This window comes from Spermophilus citellus, assembly GCF_964194105.1.
Source record: "Spermophilus citellus genome assembly, chromosome: 7".
Classification (NCBI taxonomy): Eukaryota; Metazoa; Chordata; class Mammalia; order Rodentia; family Sciuridae; genus Spermophilus; species Spermophilus citellus.
Window position 1 is genome coordinate 105,687,608 of NC_138188.1, and position 25,534 is coordinate 105,713,141.

General features: G+C 34.4%; 1 protein-coding gene across 1 annotated transcript in view; it reads left to right on the top strand.

The window, feature by feature from the left end:
- The window catches only part of STXBP5L (syntaxin binding protein 5L), a 356,600-nt gene that overhangs the window by 282,986 nt on the left and 48,080 nt on the right, over positions 1 to 25,534 (top strand). Inside the window, exons 20-21 of the mRNA XM_081302277.1 lie at positions 17,115 to 17,227; positions 22,289 to 22,339. Coding sequence (XP_081158403.1) covers positions 17,115 to 17,227; positions 22,289 to 22,339 — 164 coding nt within the window. The remainder of the gene's footprint in view (positions 1 to 17,114; positions 17,228 to 22,288; positions 22,340 to 25,534) is intronic.

Here is a 25,534-nt window from a genome sequence, read left to right on the forward strand (position 1 = left end):
CTCAGAACTACCATTTTTAACATGTATATCTAATTACAAAAATAATACAATATGGTATTGAATAAAACATCAAGTAAAGTGAACACCCATTAAAAATATATTTTAAAATATGAGGATAAAGATTCTTGGGAATATATACATACACTGTGTGTGTGTGTGTGTGTGTGTGTGTGTGTGTGTGTGTGTGTTTTCTGATTACTTGATCTGTACCTGTCAAGGATAAAGAATAGGTAATTTGGTCTATTTTGTTCTCAACACAGCCCCCTTGCCCTTCCCTTCTCCCTCCATGTCCATTCCCTTCCTCTACTTTATTGGTCTCTCTTCTATTCAAAACTTTTGTATATGAGAGAAAACATTCAAAACTTGACTTTTTGGCTTATTTCATTTAGCATGATGTTCTCCAGTTCCATCCACTTACCAGCAAGTGACAAAATTTCATTCTTCTTTATGACTGTTTAAAACTCCACTGTGTGTGTGTGTGTATGTATGTATATATATATATATATATATATATATATATATATATATATATATATATATATAGAGAGAGAGAGAGAGAGAGAGAGAGAGAGAGAGAGAGAGAGAGCGCGCGCGCGAGAGAGAGCGAGCGCACACACATTTTCTATACCCATTCTTCTGTTGACAGGCATCTGGGCTGGTTTTCTAATTCCTATTGTGAGTTGCACTGATATAAACTTTGATGAGCCTCTATCACTATATATGCTGATTTTAGTTCATTTGAATAAATACCAAGAAGTACTAAATCTGAGTCACGTGTGGTTCCATTTCTTGTCTAAATTGTAGCCCCACGAACAATGCATGAGTATACCTCAAACGTTTCCCAAATCCTTGCCAGCAATTATTGTTATTTGTTTTCTGGATTATTGCCATTCTAACTGGAATGAGATGAAATCTCAGTACAGTTTTGATTTGTATTTTGCTGATTGCTAGGGATGCTGAACATTTTTCATATATTCACATATGGCCATTTATGTTTTTTCTTTCAAGCAGTTTTCTGTTTAGTTCTTTTGTCCATTTATAATTAGGATTTGGGGGTTTTCTGTTGTTTGTTTTGTTTAGTTTTCATGTTAAGTTTTGAGTTCTATATATATTCTGCCTATTAATCCCCTGTCAGAGAAGCAGCTGTCAAACATCTTCCTCCTTCTGTGGACTCTCTTCATTCTTTTTTCCTTTGCTGGGCAGAATGTTTTTGATTGATGCCATACCACTTACTGATTCCTAGTTTTATTTCTTTAACTTTAGGGATCTTGTGAAGGAAGTCAGTGACTGGGCCAATATGTTCGAGTATTGAGAATATGTCCTCTAGCAGTTGCAAAGTTTCTGGTCTAATTCCTTGATCACTTTGATTTGACTTTTGTGCGGGGTGAAAGATAGGAATCTAGTTTCATTCTTCTCTATGTGGATATCCAGTTTTCCTAGCACTATTAAAAAGGGTATCCTTTTTCCAATGTATGATTTTGGAACCATTGTCAAGGATCATATGACTATCCATGTGGATTTGTCTCCATGTCTATTATTCTTTTCAGTTGGTCTTCATGACTGTTTTTATGCCAATACTGCTGTTTTTGTTACTATATCTCTACAGTGTGATGTGTCCCACATTGCTGTAATTATTCAGGATGGCTTTGGCTATTCTGGGTCAATTGTTCTTCCAAATGAATTTTAGAACTGTTTGTTCTAGTCCTGTGAAGAATTAAATTGGTATTTTGATGGAGATGCATTAAATCTGTGGATCATATTTGGTAATATGGCCATTTTGACAATATTAATTCTGCCTACCCAAGATCTCCAGGGAGATCTTTCCATCTTCTAAGGTTTCCCTTAACTTCTTTCTTCAGTGTTCTATAATTTTTGTTGTAGAGGTTTTTTACTTCAATGGTTAGATTTATTCACAGGTATTCATGAGGCTACTCTGAATATAATTATTTTCCTGATTTCTTTTTCAGAGATTCATTATTGGAGTACAGGAGAATTATTGGCTTTTGTGTTTTGAGCATTGTATCCTGACACTTTATTCATAGATTTATTGATCAATTCTTGCAGTTTCTGTTAGAGGTCCCCCCCCCGTGTGTGTGTGTGTGTGTGTGTGTGTGTGTGTGTTCTAAGTATAGAATCATATCATAAGCTAACAGAGATAATTTGCATTCTTCTCCTATTTGTATCACTTTAATTTTCTTCTCTTGTCTGATCGGTCTGGTTAGAGTTTTAAGAGCTATTTTGAATAGGACTGGTGAGCGTGAACATTCTTGACTTCTTCCAAATTTTACAGGAAATTATATTAGCTTTTCTCTGTTCAATATGATGTTAGCTTGGGTTTATTGCATATAGCCTTTATGATGTTGAGGTAAGTTCCTGCTATCCCTAGTTTTTTCACTGTTATTGCCATGAATGGACATGGGATTTTGTTGAATGCTTTTATGGCATCAGTTGAAATAATCATATGATTTGTATCCTTAATTTTGTTTATGTGGTGAATTACATTGATTGATTTGCACTTGTTTAACCAACCTTACATCCTGGAATAAAACCAACTTGATCATGTTGTTCAATCTTCTTAATGTGTTTTTAAACACAGATCGCTAATATTTTTTTATTGATTATTTAAAACATTACAGAGCTCATGATATATCATATTTCATACATTTGACTCAAATTGGGTTTTGAACTCCCATTTTCACCCCAAATACAGATTGCAGAATCACATCTGTTACATATTCACATTTTTACATAATGCCATATTAGTGACTGTTGTATTCTGCTACCTTTCCTATCCCCTAGTATCCCCCCTCCCCTCCCCTCCCATCTTCCCTCTCTACCTCCTCTGCTGTTGTTCAATTCTCTCCCTTTTTTCCCTCCCCCTTGCCCCTCATAACCTCTTATAATTTTATGTATCATTGAAGGTCTCCTACCATTTCCATATGCTTTCCCTTCTCTCTCCCTTTCTCTCCCCGCATTCGTCTTTGTTTACTGTAGTCTTTTCCTCATGCTCTTCCTTCCTGTTCTGTTCTTAGTTGCTCTCTTTATATCAAAGCAGACATTTGGCATTTGTTTTTTAGGGCTTGGCTAGCTTCGCTTAGAATAATCTGCTCTAATGCCATCCATTTCCCTGCAAATTCTATGATTCTGTCATTTCTTAGTGCTGCATAATACTCCATTGTGTATAGATGCCACATTTTTTTTTATCCATTCATCTATTGAGGGGCATCTAGGTTGGTTCCACAGTCTAGCTATTGTGAATTGTGCCGCTATAATCATTGATGCAGCCGTATCCCTATAGTGCGCTCTTTTAAGGTCCCCAGGGAATAGTCCGAGAAGTGGGATAGCTGGGTCAAATGGAGGATCCATTCCCAGCTTTCCCAGGAATCTCCATACTGCTTTCCAAATTGGCCTCACCATTTTGCAGCCCCACCAGCAGTGTACAAGTGTACCCTTTTCCCCACATCCCCGCCAACACTTATTGTTGTTTGACTTCAGAATGGCTGCCAGTCTTACTGGAGTGAGATGGTATCTTAGGGTGGTTTTGATTTGCATTTCTCTGATTGCTAGAGATGGTGAGCATTTTTTCATGTACTTGTTGATTGATTGTATGTCCTCCTCTGAGAAGTGTCTGTTCAGGTCCTTGGCCCATTTGTTGAATGGGTTATTTGTTATCTTATTGTTTAATTTTTTTGAGTTCTTTGTACATTCTGGATATTAGGGCTCTATCTGAGGTGTGGGGGGTAAAAATTTGTTCCCAGGATGTAGGCTCTCTATTTACCTCTTTTATTGTTTCTCTTGCTGAGAAAAAACTTTTTAGTTTAAGTAAGTCCCATTTGTTTATTCTTGTTATTAACTCTTGGGCTATGGGTGTCCTATTAAGGAATTTGGAGCCCAACCCCACAATATGTAGATCATAGCCAACTTTTTCTTCTATCAGACGGAGAGTCTCTGATTTGATATCTAGCTCCCTGATCCATTTTGAGTTAATTTTTGTGGATGGCGAGAGAAAGGGATTCAATTTCATTTTGTTGCATATGGTTTTCCAATTTTCCCAGCATCATTTGTTGAAGATGCTATCCTTCCTCCATTGCATGCTTTTAGCCCCTTTATCAAATATAAGATAGTTGTAACTTTGTGGATTAGTCTCTGTGTCCTCTATTCTGTACCATTGGTCCACCTGCCTGTTTTGGTACCAGTACCATGCTGTTTTTGTTACTATTGCTTTGTAGTACAGTTTCACCTCTGGTATCGCTATACCTCCAGATTCACACTTCCTGCTTAGAATTGCTTTTGCTATTCTGGGTCTTTTGTTTTTCCATATGAATTTCATGATTGCTTTGTCTATTTCTACAAGAAATGCCGTTGGGATTTTGATGGCATCATATTAAACCTGTAGAGAACTTTGGGTAATATCGCCATTTTGATGATGTTAGTTCTGCCTATCCATGAACAGGGTACATTTTTCCATCTTCTGAGATCTTCTTCTATCTCTCTCTTTAGGGTTCTGTAGTTTTCATTATATAAATCTTTCACCTCTTTTGTTAGGTTGATTCCCAAGTATTTTATTTTCTTTGAGGATATTGTGAATGGAGTGGTTTTCCTTATTTCCATTTCAGAGGTTTTGTTGCTGATATACAGGAATGCCTTTGATTTATGCATGTTGATTTTATAACCTGCCACTTTGCTGAATTCATTTATTAACTCTAGCAGCTTCTTTGTAGACCCTTTTGGGTCTGTTAAGTATATTATCATGTCGTCCGCAAATAGTGATAATTTAATTTCTTCTTTTCCTATTTTTATGCCTTTAATTTCTTTTGTCTAATTGCTCTGGCTAGTACTTCGAGAACTAAATTGAATAGAAGTGGTGATAGAGGGCATCCCTGTCTTGTTCCAGATTTTAGAGGGAATGCCTTCAGTTTTTCTCCATTTAGGATGATGCTAGCCTGAGGTTTAGCATATATAGCTTTTACAATGTTGAGGTAAGTTCCTGTTATCCCTAGTTTTTCTAGTGTTTTGAACATAAAGGGATGCTGTACTTTGTCAAATGCTTTTTCTGCATCCATCGAGATGATCATATGGTTCTTGTCTTTAAGTCTATTGATGTGGTGAATAGCATTTATTGATTTCCGTATATTGAACCAGCCTTGTATCCCAGGAATGAATCCTACTTGATCATGGTGCACAAGTTTTCTGATATGTTTTTGTATTCAATTCGCCAGAATTTTATTGAGAATTTTTGCATCCAAGTTCATTAGAGATATTGGTCTGTAGTTTTCTTTCTTTGAAGTATCTTTGTCTGGTTTTGGGATCAAAGTGATGTTGGCCTCATAGAATGAATTTGGAAGAGCTCCTTCTTTTTCTATTTCTTGAAATAGTTTGAAAAGTATTGGTATTAATTCTTCTTTGAAGGTTTTGTAGAACTCCGCTGTATACCTATCTGGTCCAGGGCTTTTCTTGGTTGGTAGTCTTTTGATGGCTTCTTCTATTTCTTCCTTTGTTATTGGTCTGTTTAAATTGTGTGTGTCTTCCTGTCTCAATCTGGGCAAATCATATGCCTTAAGAAATTTATCGATATCTTCACTATCTTCTATTTTATTGGAATGTAGGGTTTCAAAATACTTTCTAATTATCTTCTGTATTTCTGTAGTGTCTGTGTGATATTGCCTTTTTCATCCCGTATGTTAGTAATTTGAGTTCTCTCTCTTCTTTTCGTTAGCATGGCTAAGGGCTTGTCTATCTTATTTATTTTTTCAAAGAACCAACATTTAGTTTTATCAATTTTTTCAATGGTTTCTTTTGTTTCAATTTCGTTGATTTCTGCTCTAATTTTAATTATTTCTTGTCTTCTACTACATTTCCTTTTGTTTTGCTCTTCCTTTTCTAGGTTTTTGAGGTGTAGTGTGAGTTCATTTATTTGTTGGTTTTTTTCTTTTTTTGAGGTAAGAACTCCAAGAAATGAATTTCCCTCTTAAAACTGCTTTCATTGTGTCCCATAGATTCCGGTATGTTGTGTCTGTATTGTCATTTGACTCTAAGAATTTTTTCATCTCCTCCTTTATGTCTTCTATAACCCATTGATCATTTAATAACATATTGTTCATTTTCCATGTGATGTAGGATTTTTCCTTCCTTCTTTTATCATTGATTTCCAATTTCATTCCATTATGATCAGATATGGTGCATGGTATTATCTCCACACCTTTATATTTACTAAGAGTTGCCTTATGGCATAATATATGGTCTATCTTTGAGTAGGATCCATGTGCTACTGAGAAGAACGTGTATCCACTTGATGATGGTTGATATATTCTATATATGTCGGTTAAGTCTAGGTTATTGATTGTGCTGTTGAGTTCTATAGTTTCTTTATTCAGTTTTTGTCTAGAGGATCTGTCTAATGGCGAGAGCGGTGTGTTGAAGTCACCCATAATTATTGTGTTGTGGTCTATTTGACTCTTGAACTTGAGGAGAGTTTGTTTTATGAATGTTGCAGCTCCATTGTTTGGTGCATACAAATTGATGATTGTTATGTCTTGTTGGTGGATGGTTCCTTTTAACAGTATATAGTGTCCTTCTTTATCCTTCTTGATTAACTTAGGTTTGAAGTTGATTTTATTCGATATGAGTATGGCCACTCCTGCTTGCTTCCGAGGGCCATGTGAGTGGTATGATTTTTCCCAACCTTTTACCTTCAGCCTGTGTATGTCTTTTCCTATCATATGAGTCTCCTGAAGGCAGCATATTGTTGGATTTGTTTTTTTGATCCAGGTTACTAGCCTATGTCTCTTGATTGGTGAGTTTAGGCCATTAACATTTAAGGTTACAATTGAGATATGATTTGTACTTCCAGTCGTGCTTCTTTATTTATTTATTTTAGTTTGGCTAGTTTTACTTTTTGGTTATTTTCCTCCCCCTTTACTGAGATACCTCCTGCTGTTAGTTTGGGGCACTATTTTTCAATTCCTCTTCTTGTAGTATTTTGCTCAAAATGCTTTGCAGTGCTGGTTTTCTGGCTGCGAATTCTTTTAGTTTTTGTTTATCATGAAAGATTTTAATTGCATTGTCAAATCTGAAGCTTAATTTTGCTGGATACAGTATTCTTGGTTGGAATCCATTATTTTTCAGCGTTTGAAATACATTGTTCCAGGATCTTCTCGCTTTCAAAGTCTGTGATGAAAAATCAGTTGTTAACCTAATTGGTTTACCCCTGAATGTAATCTGCCTCCTTTCTCTCGTAGCTTTTAATATTCTCTCCTTGTTCTGTATGTTGGCTATCTTTATAATTATATGTCTCGGAGTTGGTCTATTACGGTTTTGAATGTTTGGAGTCCTGTAGGCTTCCAGGATTTGGCAATCCATTCCATCTTTCATCTCTGGGAAGTTTTCTAAAATTATTTCATTTAATATGCTGTCCATTCCTTTGGTTTGAATCTCTGTGCCTTCTTCTATCCCTATGACTCTCAAATTTGTTTTTTTTATGACATCCCATATCTCTTGAATAGATTTCTCATGGGATTTAAGCATCTTTTCTGTGTTGACTATATTCTTTTCAAGTTGATAAACCTTGTCTTCATTATCTGATGTTCTGACTTCTACTTGATCAAGTCTATTTGTAATATTCTCGTTTGAGTTTTTAATTTGGTTTATAGTTTCCTGCAATTCTAGTATTATTGTTTGATTTTTTTTTAAGATCTCTATCTCCTGGTAGAGCTTGTTCTTTGCCATTTGAATTTGTTTGTTTAATTCATTTTCAAAATATACTTTTATTTCTTGGACTTGCTGTCTCATGTCTTCTCTAATATTCCTTTCCATTCGAGTTAGTTATGCCTTGAGTTCTTTCCCTATCCCTGCTTCTGATGTTTCTATGTCCTCCTGTAGAATTGAGTTGTCTTGCATTGTTTGTAATCCTTTTTTCCCTTGTTTTCTCATGTTGTCCACATTACTTTCCAGCTCTATTTGATTGTCATGTTTCTGCTCTCTTCTATAGATTGGTTTTGTTTCTGTATTACTCTGATGTCTCTCCTTTGTGTTGTTAAACTATGCCTGCTAACGTGGATTCCGCTGGGAAGGAATTCTGACGTCCGAGCTCCAGTGACGACACTACTCTGCTATGACGGGCCCCAGTCTCCTTGCCGGGGTGTCCTTGGGGGGGGGGGGGGTGTGACTGGACTGTCTCTGTTTGGTTTCAGCTCCAGGTCACAGCAGGCAGGCGGTCTCCAGCCGCCCAGTATCACAGGCCGCGGGCAGGTGATCAGTCGCCAGCAGGCGGGCGTTCTCCTACCGCCCAGTTATGCGGGCAGTGGGTGAACTGTCGCCGGCGGGCCTGCAATTTCCAGCCGCCCAGTCGCGAGGGCCTTGCCTCTAGTCCCCTGGTTTCTCCTGCTAGTCTTGGTTTCTCCTGCTAGACCAGATTTCCCCTGAGTGATGGTTCTCGGCAGTTCAAACTGTACTCTGGGCCTGCCGTTTATTGGGTGTGGAGGGTGGCTATTGGGAACCCTGGCAATCTATTGTTTTGTTTCCCTTGTGGGGGATAGAACTGTACCACTTCCTTCCCTGTCTGAAATCCCGTACTCAGCCCGGGGGTCAGTGCGGGCTTGGCTGGCGGGATTCCACTGAGTCGCAACCACTTATCTCCCTGCTTGCTAGTTAATCCCTTCTCTGCGGCGCCACGCCTTCTGTAGCCTCGGGGCAGGCCGCGCAAATCAGACAGCCTGGATCTCTGGGGTCACACAGTTGGCTTTTGGGGTCCCCGGCACTCTATGGTTTTGATTTTTTCTGCTTGCCCCTCCCCCAGCGCTGGCTAGACAGGTTTTGTTTTGGCTGCTGATGGGGGGGGGGGTTGAAGGTCAGGTGCCTCTAGTTTTCCCTTAGTCTTTATGCAGGCTCACTCTGATACTCCCTCCCCCGATCGCTAATATTCTATTAAGGATATTTGCATCTATGTTCATCAGGGATTTTGGTCTGTAGTTTTATTTTCTTGGTGAATCTTTACTTGGCTTTGATATCATAGAATTAATTTGGGAGTCTCCCCTCACTTCTTATTTCATTGACTAATTTGAGGAGTGTTAATATTAGCTCTTCTTTAAAAGTCTGGTAGAAGTTAGCTGGTCCTGGGCTCTTCTTTGTTGGGAGGCTTTTATTACTAATTTAATCTCAGTGATTGATATTGGTTTGTTCAGTATTTCTATATTCTTAGCTCAATTTAGTTAAGTTGTATGTGTCTAGAAACTTGTCAATATTTTCTAGATTTTCTGATTTATTAGAATGTACGTTTTTTAAATAGTTCCCGGTGATCCTCTGGATTTCACAAATTTCCATGGTAATTTCTCCTTTTTCATCCTCAGTTTTGTTGATTTGAGTCTTCTTTTTGGATTTCCATTTTATTCTCAAGTATTGGAATTTTTCTGATTATTTCTCTGAAAATTTTTTTCATTCCTTTAATTTGTATTTTCATGTTTTTTTCTAAGCCAATGATTCAATGATTCTTTTCTTCTTTTTTTTTTTTTTTTGAGAGAATTTTCAATATTTATTTCTAGTTCTCGGCAGACACAACATCTTTGTTAGTATGTGGTGCTGAGGATCGAACCCGGGCCGCACGCATGCCAGGCGAGCGCGCTACCGCTTGAGCCATATCCCCAGCCCTGATTCTTTTCTTCTAAGCCAATGTTCCAATAATGGAACATCCATCAATTCAGTATGAAAAGTAATGTCTGTAAGATCAAAACTGACATTGAATTATCTATGATATCCTGTGCTGAGCTATTTGATGTTGAGGATTTCTTATTGAGTCTTCCTGATTTGGATTTCATCAGGATTTGGAACCTGTAGAAGATACACACCATTCCTTGACTTTAACTCTTTAAGTTTATTCCTGGGTGTGGAAGCTAGTGATTACAACAGCACACCTCTGATACAATTCTAGGAGATCCTCTTTGATCTTTGGTGCATTTAGGCACTACTAGCTTTCTGATAAGTCAGGGGAGACTATCCCTACTAGTCTGTAACATAGCAGAGCCAGTTTACTCCTTATTGGGTGGGGGGATGCAGTCTTATGTGCTCTCCTAAGGAAAAGTTCCATGTACCCAGAACTGTCAAATCTGGTGTATCATTTACCACCACCATTTATATTTCAGAATGTGTGGTGTGGGACAGTCTAAGGTAGAGGCATAATGGTCTGGTTCCAATGCTGCTGAATGGCCCATAGGAGGTGCAGGGCTGCTGCCCCCTCTAGAGTGTGCAAGTTGCAGGTTGGTGTGCTTGTATCCAGGCACAGCAAATGGTGGCTGGTTTCCTCCATACGGCTTTTGTGATATGTGCTGTATTTCATACTCATGAAGTTTTCCACTGGCTGCTTAACTATCTTCAAGAAATTCCTTCTATGGATCCACATGTCTGAATGACAGGTGTGTCACCTGGCAGTTCTGGGACTCAGCTGTGGACCCTCCAAGATGTTTGGGGGCAGGACCCACTTCCCTGATTACTGTGGTTCCTATACCAGCCACTGGTACTTGATAGTCAGCCTAGAGGCCCAAGTTTATGTATTTTATGGGCACTGAATCTGTTGGACATTTCTCTTGAGTGCAGGGGCACAAAGGTCAGGACTGTTATTGGCTACCATGGATTGCTAAGCATCATTTTTATTGCTTTGCAATATTCTATTCTAAGAATATACCTCAATTTATGGAATTTTTTTGTTGTTGAAGACTTAGTTGATTTTCAGTCTGAGACTATTATAAATAAGGTTGATATGACCCATTTTATATGTTTTTAATGCAAACATAAACTCATTTCTGTTACATTTGTGTATACACACATATGTATATGTACATATATGTAATTAGAGATATACATATATCTGAGTAGAATTTGAGGGATATAAGGTGTACAGATGTTTGGCTTTAAAAAATACTATAATGAGTTTTCCTAAGTAGTTGCACCAATTTTACTTCCATTTACAGTGTTTGAAAGTTCCATATATTTACCAATGTTTAATATTAGAGTGCTTCTTAAATTATTGTCATTTTGAAGTGTATATAGAACATCTCATTGTGGAATTAAATTGGATTGCATTTCTTTGATGTCTAATAATTTTGATGGGATTTTGTATATGTATTGGCTATTAATGCCCTTGCTTTAAGATATTTAATTATTTTGCTCATTGTTATTGAGTTGTAAACTTTGCTGATTGATTTATTTATAGGAAGTGTGTGTACACATGTAATATCTGTAAGATCAAAACTGACATTGAATTATCTAGCATGCATTCACACACTATGTAGAAGTCTTTTCTTGGAGATAGATATATATCACTATCTTCTCCCACTCCATGGCTTGCCTTTCCTTCCCTTAAAACTGGTATTGTAATACTAATGTACATTTAATGCTAATTTACAAGTATTTTATTCAATTATTTTTTTAAAGAGAATCTTTTCTATCCCAAGACCATGAAGCTTTTTCTTCCACAGTGTCTTCTTCTAAGACCCATATTGTTTTACCTTTTGCATTTAAGTTAAAGTTTAATTTGTAGTTTACTTCTGTGTATAACATGAAGAAGGAGTTGAGGTTCATTTTTACCATTTAGATATCCAGTAATCACCATTTATGAGGAAATTACCATTTCCCTCTCTGCACTAAAGTGAAACTTTTGCCACACATTTGTGGACTTTACCATGTGGAAGGTATGTGTGTGTGTGTGTGTCTGTCTGTCTGTCTCTGTATTTATGTTTAGACTTCATGTTCTTTTCCATCAGTGTGTTTATCCTTTATTCAAACCACTGTGTTAAATACTGTAGCTTTACAAACATTGCTGAAAATATAGTTTCTCCAGTTTTGTTTTTGCAGTGTTTTTCAATATCATTATCACTAGTCTAGATTTTTTATTACTTTTATAATGAATTTATCAATTCACATATAAACATGCTTAGATGTTGATTGCAATATTATTGGATATATGAATCAACTGAGAAAATGTTGAATTTTGCCTTCTGTTATCCCACATTTTTGTTTGTTCTTTATATTGTCTCAGCAATATTTTTAGTTTCTTTGTAGAGGTATTGTACATCTTAGAATTATTCTTTGTATTTTATTTTAATTCCATTATTACAAATGCTTTTTTATTTATTTTTCTAATTGTGGCTAAAATATAAAATACAATTAATTTTTATATATTTAGCTTTCATTTAGCAAATTTGTTAAGTTATTTTTTAATTCTAATAATTTGTAAATCTTTTAGATTGTCTGTGTATCCAGTGATGTCCCCAGTGAAAATAGCAGCTCTTTTTTTTTCTTTTTAAAGGAGGATATTGGATAGGAACTTCATGCAATGTTGAATAGATGTAGTGTTAGCAACATATTTTTCTTGTTCCTGGTTTTAGGGATAAGGCTTTTTATATTTAATAACCAATTATTAAAACTAGTGTAATTTTTAGTAGACATCCTGCTTTTACCCCTCTGCCTATGATGTTTTTTCTAAGATTAAAGGAGATCTGGAAACATCACCACCACCACACTTCCTTTTCAAGGCAGACTCATAGGAACTCTGATGCAGTCAAGAATTCTGTTTCAAAGCAGGAAAGTTTTAACTACTTTTCATTATGTTACCTGGAGGCAGAATTGATGTACAGTGATAAGATTCACTTATCACTTCAATACTGACAATGGCAATTGTTATGTTTATCTTTTTAAATATATAAATAGTTCTAAAGGGCCAATACCCTTATTGCCTTTTCTTACTTACTTTTATTTTGTTTTCCTCTAGTTCAATGGCCTGCATCACACTCATGTGAAGAGTGTTAAAACACAGATAGCTGAGTGCCAGAGATTCTCATTCAGTAGATCTGGGTGAGGCCTAAGATTTGCACTTCTAGCAAGATCTCAGATGATGTTTTTTTTTTAAAAAAAAAATATCAAATCCTCACTTTTATTGAAAAATGCTCATATACTGAAAGTTTCATGTGCTTCGATCACATAACTCTGCCAAGAATGTATTAGATAAAAGTAGGATCTTCCTGTGGAAAGGTCTGTGAGGAAACATAAAGGAAAAGCAATTGATGGAGTGGTAGTATTGAGGAATAACTTTTTCAGAACCTATTCCTGTTCATGCTATTGTACTATTATTTGTCTAGCATAATTTAATTTTTAATTTTATTATTGTATCTCTTTTTAAATTCTTTCCATTTTTTCACTGGTGCATTATAATTATATGCTTCTAGTCTCTGGATTACTTGAGAACCATTGCCTATGAATTTTTTTAAAATTAATTTTTTCAGTAGTTAACCTCCCTTATTCAAATCTTTTTGGGGATCTTAGCCCTCCACCCATTTGAATCTACTAAAAACTGGTGACAGAGCTAGGGTCGAGCACTTGCCTAGCATGTGTGAGGCACTGGGTTCAATTCTGCACACATATAAATAAATAAAATAAAGGTCCATTGACAACTAAAAATTTTTTTTATTAGCTACACATGACATTACAATGATCTTGGCAATTCATACATTTGAATCAATTGGGGTATAATTTCTCATTTTTCTGATTGTACAGATTGCAGAATCACACTGGTCATAGAGTCACCTATATACATACAGCAATCATAATGTCTATTCTATTCTGCTGCCCTTCCTATCCCCCCTTCCCCTCCCCTCCTAAAAAAATTTTTTAAAAAATAAAATTTATGACAACCTGATACAAGTGTTTCTGAATAAGAGAAGTTGGGAATTAGGGAAGCCAGAAACCAATAATCATTTTAAGCTCTGATTTCCATCTGGATATGAAACTCTTTTAATAACCCCAATATACTATAGGTAATATAGATTGAAGATTTAGACCCTTAATTATTCCCTTGAGGATAATGAAAGAGAACAGAAAAGAGTTGGGGGCTGAAAGAATCCAGTGAGCCAAGTAGAATGCTGAAATGCTCAGCTTTCCGGATAACATTCTAATTTCATATTATTTATTCATTTACTCAAGTATTCAACAAATAATTTTCAGTTTCTACAGTTAGACATTATGCTACTCACTAGGATAAATCAATGAAAAAAATAAACATACTTTATCACAAATGAATAGTCTATTTGCCAATATAAGCTTTGCATTAATAATTATTGAACTTGTTAATACTTTTTTAAGCTATGCAATCTTTATGAGGTTATGTTGTGCAATTTGTGTTCTATACAAACTTGCAGTACAACATGGTGAACAGGTACTAACATTGAACCCTATTTCTCCTTGCTGGGCACATAAATTCAATTGATTAAAGAAAATAGCCCCTATTTTGGAGAGAGTTGAAAATTAACCTGACCTTCAACTGTAGGATTGTGTTATCCCAGAAGGTGGGCCTTTTTTCCTAATACTTTTCCCAGAAGAACATCATTTTCTAAGACAGCATCAGGCCCTGACATGCTACTACCTTTAAATCCATTGTCATAATTCTCATTCTAATCTACAATAGGATTATTTAGCTACCAAGTTCAAATGAAGCCTTGGGTAACAGAAATATTTAAATACATTAAAATATCAAAAAGTTAGCATCACAGAATACTAACAACAGAGTACCCAGCTTATGTTTTGGGTATAGGTGAGAGCTGGATTTTTTTAATTCTTTATTAATTTTTTACTTGTTTTAATTAGTTATACATGACAGTAGAATGCATTTATGCACTTTGATATATCATACATAGGTGAGATATAATTTCTCATTTTTCTTAGTGTACATGTTGCAGAATCATATTGGTCATGTAGTCACATACATAAAGCAATAATTCTGTTTCATTCTATTGTCTTTCCTATCCCCACGTCCTCTCCCCTCCCCTTCCATCACTTCCTTCTACCTAATCTAAGGTAATGCTATTCTTCTCTAGTGCCCCTTGCCTTATTAGAGAAAACATTTGGCCTTTGGGTTTGTGGGATTGGCCTATTTTGCTTAGCATGATATTCTCCAACTTCCATCCATTTACTGGCAAATGGCATAATTATACTCTTCTTTAAAGCTGAGTAATATTCCATTGAGTGTATACATACACACATACACACACACACACCACATTTTCTTTATCCATTCATCTATTGAGGGACACCTACGTTGGTTCAATAGTTTAGCTATTGTGAATTGAGCTGCTATAAACATTGATGTGGCTGAATTACTGTAGTATGCTGATTTTAAGCCCTTTGAGTATGAGTATAAACCAAGGAGTGGGATAGCTAGGTCAAATGGTAGTTCCATTTCCAGTTTTCTCAGGATCTCCATACTGCTTTCCATAGTGGTTGCACCAGTTTTCAGTCCCACCAGCAATGTATGAGTGTACCTTTTTCCCCACATTCTCACCAACATTTATTGTTGCCTGTGTTCTTGATGATTGCCATTCTGACAGGTGTGAGATGAAGTATTTGTGTAGTTTTGATTTGTATTTCTCTAATTGCTAGAGATGTTGAACACTTTTTCATATATTTGTTAATCGATTGTATTTATTCTTCTGTGAAGTGTCTGTTCAGTTTCTCAGCCCATTTATTGATTGGGTTATTTGGCTTTTTTTGGTGTTAAGTTTTTTGAGTTCTTTATATATCCTAGAGATTAATGCTTTCCCAGAGGGGCATGTGGTAAAGATTTTCTCCCAATCTGTAGGCTCTCTCCTCACATTATTAATTGTTTTCTTTGCAGAAAAGAAGCTTTTTAATTTGAATCCATCCCATTTATTGATTCTTGATTTTACTTCTTGCGCTTTAGGAGTCATGTAAAGGAAGTCAGATCCATGGCAAAGATTTGGGCCTATTTTTTCTTGTATTAGGTGCACGGTCTCTGTTCTGGTGCCTAAGTCTTTGATCTACTTTGAGTTGATTATTGTGAAGGATGAGAGAGATTTAATTTCGTTTTGCTACATATGAATTTCCAGTTTTGCTAGCACCATTTGTTGAAGAGGCTATCTTTTCTCCAGTGAATGTTTTTGGCACCTTTGTATGACATAACTGTATTTATATGGGTTTCTCTATGTGTCCTCTATTCTGTACTATTGGTCTATAAGTCTATGTTGGTGCCAATACCATGCTGTTTTTGTTACTATAGCTCTGTAGTATAGTTTAAGGTCTGGTATTGTGATATCTCCTGCTTCAGTTTTCTTGCTAAGGATTGCTTTAGCTATTCTGGGTCTCTTATTTTTCCAAATAAATTTTATGATTGCTTTTTCTATTTCTATGAAGAATGTCATTGGGACTTTAATAGGAATTGCATTAAATCTGTATAATGCTTTTGGTAGTGTGGCTATTTGGACAATATTAATTCTGCCTATCCAGGAACAGGGAGATCTTTCCATCTTCTGAGATTGTCTTCAATTTCTTTCTTTAGTGTTCTGTAGTTTTCATTGTAGAGGTCTTTCACTCTTTTGTTAGATTGATTCCAGTTTTTTTTTTTTTTTTTGAGGCTACTGTGAATGTGGTAGTTTTCCTAATTTCTCTTTCAGTGGATTCATTGCTCATGTATAGGAATGTGTTTGATTTATGGGTGTTGGTTTTATATCCTGATACTTTGCTGAATTCATTTATTAGTTGTAGAAGTTTTCTGGTGGAATTTTTTGGATCTTCTAGATATAGAATCATGTCATCAGCATATAGTGATAGTTTGAGTTCTTCTTTACCTATTTATATCCCTTTAATTCTTTCTTTTGTCTAATTGCTCTGGCTAGAGTTTAAAATATGATGTTGAATAGAAGTGGTGGAAGAGGGCATCCTTGTCTTGTTCCAGTTTTTAGAGGAAATGCTTTCAATTTTTCTCCATTTAGAATGATGTTGGCCTTGGGTTTAGCATAAATAGCTTTTACAATGTTGAAGTTTGTTCCTGCTATCCCTAGTTTTTCTAGTGTTTTGAACATGAAGGTGTGCTGTATTTTGTCAAATGAAGAGCTGGATCTTAAGGCCACATTTGACTATTCCTTCTGTGCAATTCTTTGTGTCTAACATCCACTACTTTCTCCAAAGAATTTTGTTCTTCCTTACAAACAGTCCTCTGTTGTGTTCAGTACCTGTTTATTTTAGATAAAGGAACAAACAGAGACCTTTCCATGTAGTTACCTTTAAGGCAAAAATTATTAATTCACTTGAAATTTCACTAAGAAATTACATGCCAATAGTTTTGTGTTCCCTTCTTTAGGACTTGCTACCAGAACTCCTGAGGCAGCAGCAGGCTTTTATAGGAATGAAATACCAGCTGTGAGACAGAGGAATCAAGTACATCACTTGCCAGGTGAAGGTGAAAAAATTTTTTATGAACAAATAAAATATTTGTATCTCCACAATTTTATAAATTTTTTATAAATTTTTAAATTTTACATTTTTTCTCAAGATTTTCTCATTTATTTTGCTGAAAATAATCTGTCATGGTAAATGAAGACAGAGTACCTGAAGCAGTTGTTTAAAACAGAGATGATGATTACACAATGTATAAAGTAGAAAGAACTACAACTTTTGTGAAAGGTTTTGAAATATTCCATAGGATTTTGCTGGGGTTTTTCCCCACTCAAAATCTGAATGATCTCATCAAGCCTATAAAAAAATAAGGAGGGGTAGACAGAAAATTCAGAGAAAATTAGGAGCTCAAAAATACTGAGATTTTAAAAAATTATCCATAATTCTTTATAATACAATGAAATATTTTCTATAATCAGCAACACCTGTGGTAATCATGGAAACTCCACCAAAGACTTGTCCCTTTAGAAAGTTCTAGAATCTCAATTTTATGCACAATCATTGACATTTGATGCAGCTTATTGGGACCAAACAGACACAAACACAAATGGTACAGCCTTCTTAAATTAGGCCTTCATGGAAAAATGGTGTTTCCAGATTTGCAACTTTAAGAAATTATTTATGTTGTAGAACTCAAAGTCAATAGCCAATGAAGATAAAGATAAATGTTATTAACAATTTAATTTTCCCAGTAGTAATTTTCTTTTGTTTCTGTAGTATAACACCCTGGATATACCTTTCAAAAGAAAGCTAAAGCTTAGAGATTTTAAGTGAATAGAGGTAGAATTCAAAGATAGTTATATTTGGTTATAAAACCTATTTTTTGCTGGTACTCATTCATTAAATGAGAATAAACATTATGAGAATAAAAAAAACTATTCACTATGAATAACATCTGTGCCATGAGAAAGAAGTAGCTGAGTCATGAAGAAACAATGTTTTAAACAAAGAAATTCATAAGAATTTTAAAAATACTTTACATGAAACATTAGCAGAAAATAGCTTACCACTTACGTTCTAGGAAAAATTAATTTTGAAAATCATTTTTAGTTTTTTATAGTTCATATAATCAACATTTTATCACATTTTAGACTTATTAAACACTGCTTAAAAACTATAATCTATATTTATACAGTACTTTAGAACAAACAATGTATTTTTTATGTCTATCATCTTATTTAATCCTTACAGCAACCCCAAAAGGTTGATATTGTTCTCATTTTAGGGGGTGGAAAAATTGATTAAGGGAAAATTTCTGTAATTTGCCCAAGGTTACTCTTTAATAATGACTTAGTCTGAATCCAAATATTATTCTTTAAGTTCCTCTAATTGTTTGGTCTCAAATTAATAAGCCTTGTATGTTTTTAAAAACATGGGTTGAAAAACTCACTTATCTCTGTAAGTTTATAATTGAGGATAGATATCAAATTAAACAAAGTTTCATAATCACTGATATAATCATTGATTCATTAACACTGTCTAAATATAATTATATATTTTAAAGTAATGATAGAGTCATGAAATTAACATGTTTATGCTGGAGCAAATTCAGATGACAATATCTCTTTGCCCAGCTTTATCTTAGCCACTTTCAGAAAAATGTTTTAAAAGAGGAGGGATGCCAACAAAATTAGAATCATGTAGTCCTTTCAGGGCTTCACCATAGCGTGTTGATCCCAAAATGCTTTATTTTTTAACTTTGCCTGTATACATAACAGACTTTTTGCTCTATTTGTTTCTGGCTTAGTGAAGATAGAGACAAATGAAATTCATTACTATATTCCAGCCAGTTGATTAATTAATCCATAAATAAATTCATACATAAAATGAATTTTAATCATATGTTTTAATTAAAACCTTTTAATCAAACAACTTTTAATTTTAAATTAGATTTATTTATTTTAAAGAAGATACCTAGACCATATAGGTGGTATCTTCTGTGTCATGAAGACTGTGTTGCTTAGGCATGGCTTTAGCAGAAAAAAAAATAACCTTAACCTGTCACCTTCTATCTTTCTATTATAATAACTTTAGCAAATTGCTTAACCTTAAATGATTGCTAGGATCCAGAACATAGATGCTCAATAACACATGGTAGTGGTTATTATAAAAGAAGTGGTAAACATGCAAGGCCTAAGGAAACTCAAGGTGAATACCCATGACCTAAAACCCATGGCTAAACAGACTTTGTTTATTCCCCTTGACCATTCTAGACTTCCAAATATTAGTTGTAACTTAGCCATAGCAAGGTAGAAATCCTTCTACTGAAGATAAAAAAATAAATTCAGTTAAGAAACAACCAACTTTGAATTAGAGATTTCTAATATCTATGCTTTTTCCCATTAAACTAGTAGCCATGTTCACATTTTGAGAAAGGGTTTAACCCATTCCTAAAATTTTGATTCAGGTGTAGAACCAAGGATCTGATTAAGACCTGTTTGAAGCCAGTATGACATTCTTCTGATAAACTAAGTTGCACTCTCCATTGTCTGTGAATTAATAAGTGAGGGATTTGATACAATCAAGACACATGAAGACATCTAGGCAAAATTATGTTGTAATGTCTGAAGTTCTGTTCATATTTAGGGTATGCATAAAACCTCATCCTGGAATAGGCTATGTAAGCCATCAAACTATTTACCCTGCCTCCTTACTATAATTGAACCTAAATTTGTGAGGCATGAACATAAAAATAGATATGAATAGTTTTGCAAAGATTCATAATCTGGTGGCATTGTGGAGCCTGGTCTCATCTGATCTTTAGGCCTGAGTTTATAGATAATGTTAATTTGTATTTTGCTATAGGCCAGTCCTTTCCCTCATTTGCATCATCTTTTGTCTCCCATATCATCTTAAAAATTTCTAGGTAAGTCATAAATTGATAGATGTGATTAGGTAAGTGATCTGTGGGGATGCTTTCCTTCGAATTTTTTAAAAGTCAGATTTATTGAGATTCAATTTACGTGGAATAAAGTTCACCTTTTTTAATGAATAATTTGATTAATTTGATTTTCCTTATCTATAATTTTATTTTTATTTTCAAAAAGTATGTCACATTATGTTAAAATAATAATAATTTCCTGACATTGTGTCCAGAATCTAACAGGACTAGGATCATAAGAAATGAAACTGTTCTTAAGTCTAATTTGTGCTTAAAAACAACATCCACTGACCTCAGCTAGATGTTTGATATGATTTGCTGTATTATTTTCTGTGAGCCAAGACAGGCAGTTATTCAAGGTGTGAAAGATTTTTAAAAATCATCCTACATGAGATTGCTCAGTGTGACTTAAGGAGGCTTTTTCATTATGAATCAAATATGTGTCACTCTGGAAAATCCAGTGGAATCTTAGGAAGTTCTATTGTCTAGAGCAAAAAAATTACAGTACTATATACTTCTATTATTTTTATAACTACCAGCTTCTATTCCTGGTAGATCAGAGATTATGAGGGAAATTTTTAAATTAATCAAGAAAGGAGCCAGAAAAACACATTAACTTGAGAAAATGTAATCATAAACACTTTTTTAAACCCAGAAAAGTGATATAGCTATCCTATCCATTTCTGTATCAATATCCATATTTACATTCAATTGAACAACTAAAGACAATATGCCTTCTTGTTTGTGGAAAATGCTTCTTGTAGAAGGGTCCCAGGTAGAAGTACTATAGTTGATTAATATTCATGAAATGTTAAAATGTTGTTGCTCAAAATGTGATCTTCCAACCTCTTTATATCAGTGTAGCATGTAACACTTCTTAAAAGACAAATTTCCTCTTCAGGTGCTGGTATGTGAGAGCAGGAATCAGTTACTCTTCACTGCTCTAAAAGTTAGAACTCTGACAGATTGATAAATGGTATAGAAAAGAAGTTTGAGCAAAAATAGAAGGAAATTTTATAGCAATTTTAGTGACTCAAAATCATAATTAAAATGTTTTTATATCTTTGAAGATTTATGTAATGGGATTAGTCAAACAGATAGAATGTCAAGAATATTGTAGGAGAAATACTTGCTTATAGGATATTGGACTACATGACCTCTAAGATTCCTTTGAGCCAGGATTCTTCAGCTCTCTTTCCTATGCAGATTGCTAAGCCAATAGATGTTTCTATTTCCATTTTTTCTCCTTTGGCTAACATTATGAAATGAGACTGGTGTGTATGCTTTTGCTTAGATAGCAGTAACAAAATAAAATTTGGAAAGCTGCATTTTCATGGGCTCATTGCAACAATTTCCTTCTATTCAAACTCAATCTACTTTCCTTACCATTTGCCAATTTGTCTTAGTTCTAACATCTAGAGCAATGAAGAGAAACTAACTGATTATCACTCTCATATGCCAGATTGTAAAGTGCTCAAAGAGACTTAGTGCCACTTTCAGGCACAAATATTAATAAGTATTCTGAATACGTTTCCAATACTACTTGTTCCTTACTTTCTAAATCTTGAATATGTTTCCTTCCTCTGCTCAACCTTCCTTAGAATAAAATTGACTACTACTTTTCAGCTTTCACTGCTCAACATTCATTCAGCAAACACTTACTGTATACCTACTCTACCAATAATTGATTAGATATTGCAAATATAGTAGCTATCTTAGAAAACTCAAAATTTTGGAATTTTAATGGATAATAAAGTAAAAAGTCCAGTATAACAAAATGTATTAACATGTAATACAGGAGATGCACATCAGTTTTCACTCTCTTCATCATCATTTGTGATATAATCTTATTCATTTGTTGCAATATCTCTTTACCTATTAGATATGTCTAAAATTAAATATGAAATTACATCTCACACCACATGTGAGAGAAACTATATAGATATTCACTATTTACTGTAAGAACAATTGCTTTTCTCATGTTTCTGTTGCATATTAAAATTTTACTGCTGAATGGCAATCCAACTAATACTGGAACAATATTTGCTTCTGTGCATGTTCACTTAGTATAATATTCATCAAAATATTAATAATTATACAATAAACATACTATTCCCCACATTCCTCTTTAATTTTATATAATTAACAACTGCCTTTTTCCTTTTTCTGTTGTTTCAGTTAAAGGATCAAGAAAGTTAAGTCTGCCAACAGATCTTAAAGCTGATCTTGGTACGGTAGGCAAAAGCCAACAATTTTAAGTTTTGTTACATTCATTTGGCTGAACATTTTACCAACCAATCCATAAATAATGCAAGTCAACTAGATGGAAGTATTTAATAGCTTTCCAAAAAGGCTTTCTTAAAAATCACCATACAGTTCTGTTGGCAGCATTCAACATTTTGTTTGTTAATAATCATTTTATAAAATTGTTTTATAAATCATTACACAATAAAATATGTAATGTTTTCTTTTCTTTTTATCATGAAAATATTTTTTAAAACATTCAATTGTCACCCATGTAGACCTCTTAAGATTCTAATAATGTAAATGAACATAGTTTTCTGGGGTTATTTTTCTACTATGTATATTATATTATTTAGAATGTTATTTAACAAAAAAGAAAAAAGATTGGTACATATGGGAATGGAAATTTGCCTGTTTTTATGAAAAATACCGAAAATCTGTTTCATTTTTTATTTTTTGTGCTGGTTACAGGCTTAAGCATTGTCTCACTCTGAAATAAACTATTAATTTTATTAAATAGGTCTTCATAAATTTTTCTTCTAGAAATTTTGTCTGCTTGTTCTAATATGAGTTTTTGTTTGTTGAAATTTCATTTAATTATCTTATTTTCATTTCCTTTACTCTGACTAAAAGACATAGCATTAAACCCTACTAATATGGTTAAAATAACAAAAATACAGTCATTCATCTTTGTATTATTCCTTAGAGGTTAAAAAACTTTCACATTATTTTATTTTCATAACAACTCTTTAAGATTGTTATTATTATGCCAAATCTTCTTTTTTTCCCAGAGAAGAAACTGAGGCTATGATTTTAGTAAATCATAAAGTTAACATTTGAACCACAGGACATTGGTTTTTAATGCATTAATTTTTAAATGCAAATCAGTAACATATTATTCTCCTTAGTTCAGTATTAATATTAATTAACATTAATATTGGCCACAGAACATTGTCTCCAAACTTCATGTAGAATATTCCATCTTATTGTATCTAAATGAAATAACTATTACAATTCATATAGTTGATGTCATCTAAAATCAAATTATAAATACAGTTGACTCTCCATATATGAGTTATATATCCATGGATCAGCCAACAGCAGTTCAAAAAATGTTTTAATCCTATCTGTACTGAATGTACAGATTTTCTTATCATTATTCCCTAAAGAATACAGTATACCAATAGAGTAAAAGAGATGTTTTAAAGTGTTTGGAAGAATGTACAGAGATTAAATGCAAATTCACACCATTATATGGAAGGAACTTAAGCATTCAAGCATTTTGTGATCTATGGGGATCTAAGAACCAACATGTCAAGGATATCAAGATATAACTATAATCTTATAAGAATTTGATTAAGTGAAATAACCATAGCATTTTTAAATGCAAATCAGTAACATATCATTCTCCTTAGTTCAGTATTAATATTAATGGAATCATTATGATATTAGTATTTTACATATATAATTAATGTCAAAAGAACCAATTTTATAATTCCATTTGTTGACCTTTTTTTATGTGTCAGACACTATGTCACAGGATTTTTACATATTATCTAAGATAAAGTCTATGATATTATTCCCACTTTAAAATTTGATAAATTAATGGCACAAAAAAACTCAAACTTGCCTAAGCTCACATAACTACTAGCAAAACTTGAATTTAAATCAAGTCTATATGATTACAGTGCTTGCAGTATTATATTTCTCTATCATTTTATGTAGCATGTACTGTAAAGATGTTAAAGGAAAGCCACTTAGAGAATGATAAACTTTTCTTTTTTATTAGATGCTCATGACAATGCAATGATCTTGACATATCATACATTTGATTCAAATGGGGTATGAATTCTCATTTTTCCACGTGTACAGATTGCAGGATCACATTGGTTATATGGCCGCGTATATACATACAGCAATACTAATGTCTATTTTATTCTACTACCCTTCCTATCCCCCCTACCCTCCCCTCCCCTCCCATCACCTCTCTCTACCCAATCTACTCTGACACATTTCTCTCTTTTTTTTCTTCCTTCCCCCTCATATCATCATACTTGTATTTTGTATAACAATGAGGGTCTCCTTCCGTCTTCTGTGTAATTCCCCTTCTCCCCCCCCATTCCCTCCCACTTTTCTTCCCTATTTAGTGGTAGTCTTCTTCTCATGCTCTTCCTCCCTACTCTATTTTGAGTCACCCCCCCCCTTATATCAGAGAAGACATTCAGCATTTGTTTTTTAGAAATTGGCTAACTTCACTTAGCAAAATCTGCTCTAATGTCATCCATTTCCCTGCAAATGCCATGATCTTATTATTTTTTAGTGTTGCATAATACTCCATTGTGTATAAATGCCACATTTTTTTATCCATTCATCTATTGAAGGGCATCTAGGTTGGTTCCACAGTCTGCCTATTGTGAATTGTGCTGCTATAAACATTGATGTGGCTGTGTCCCTGTAGTATGCTCTTTTTAGGTCTTTTGGGTATAGTCCAAGAAGGGGAATAGCTGGGTCAAATGGTGGTTCCATTCCCAGCTTTCCAAGGACTCCATTCTGCTTTCCAAATTGGCTGCACCAATTTGCAGTCCTACCAGCAATGTACAAGTGTACCCTTTTCTCCACACCCTTGCCAGCAAGTGTACATTTTTCCCAACATCCTCGCCAGCACTTGGTATTGTTTGACTTCATAATGGCTGCCATTCTTACTGGAGTGAGATGGTATCTTAGAGTAGTTTTAATTTGCATTTCTCTGATTGCTAGAGATGGTGAGCATTTTTTAGTGTATTTATTGATTGAATGTATATCCTCCTCTGAGAAGTGTCTGTTCAGGTCCTTGGCCCATTTGTTGATTGGGTTATTTGTTTTTTGTTGTTGTTGTTTAACTTTTTGAGTTCTTTGTATACTCTAGAGATCAGAGCTCTATCTGAAGTGTGAGGAGTAAAAATTTGTTCCCAGGATGTAGGCTCCCTATTTATCTCACATATTATTTCTCTTGCTGAGAAAAAACTTTTTAGTTTGAATAGGTCCCATTTGTTGATTCTTGATTCTTGTGCTATAGGTGTCCTATTAAGGAATTTGGAGCCCGACCCCACGAGATGGAGATTAGGGCCAACTTTTTCTTCTATCAGACGCAGAGTCTCTGATTTGATATGAAGCTCCTTGATCCATTTTGAGTTAACTTTT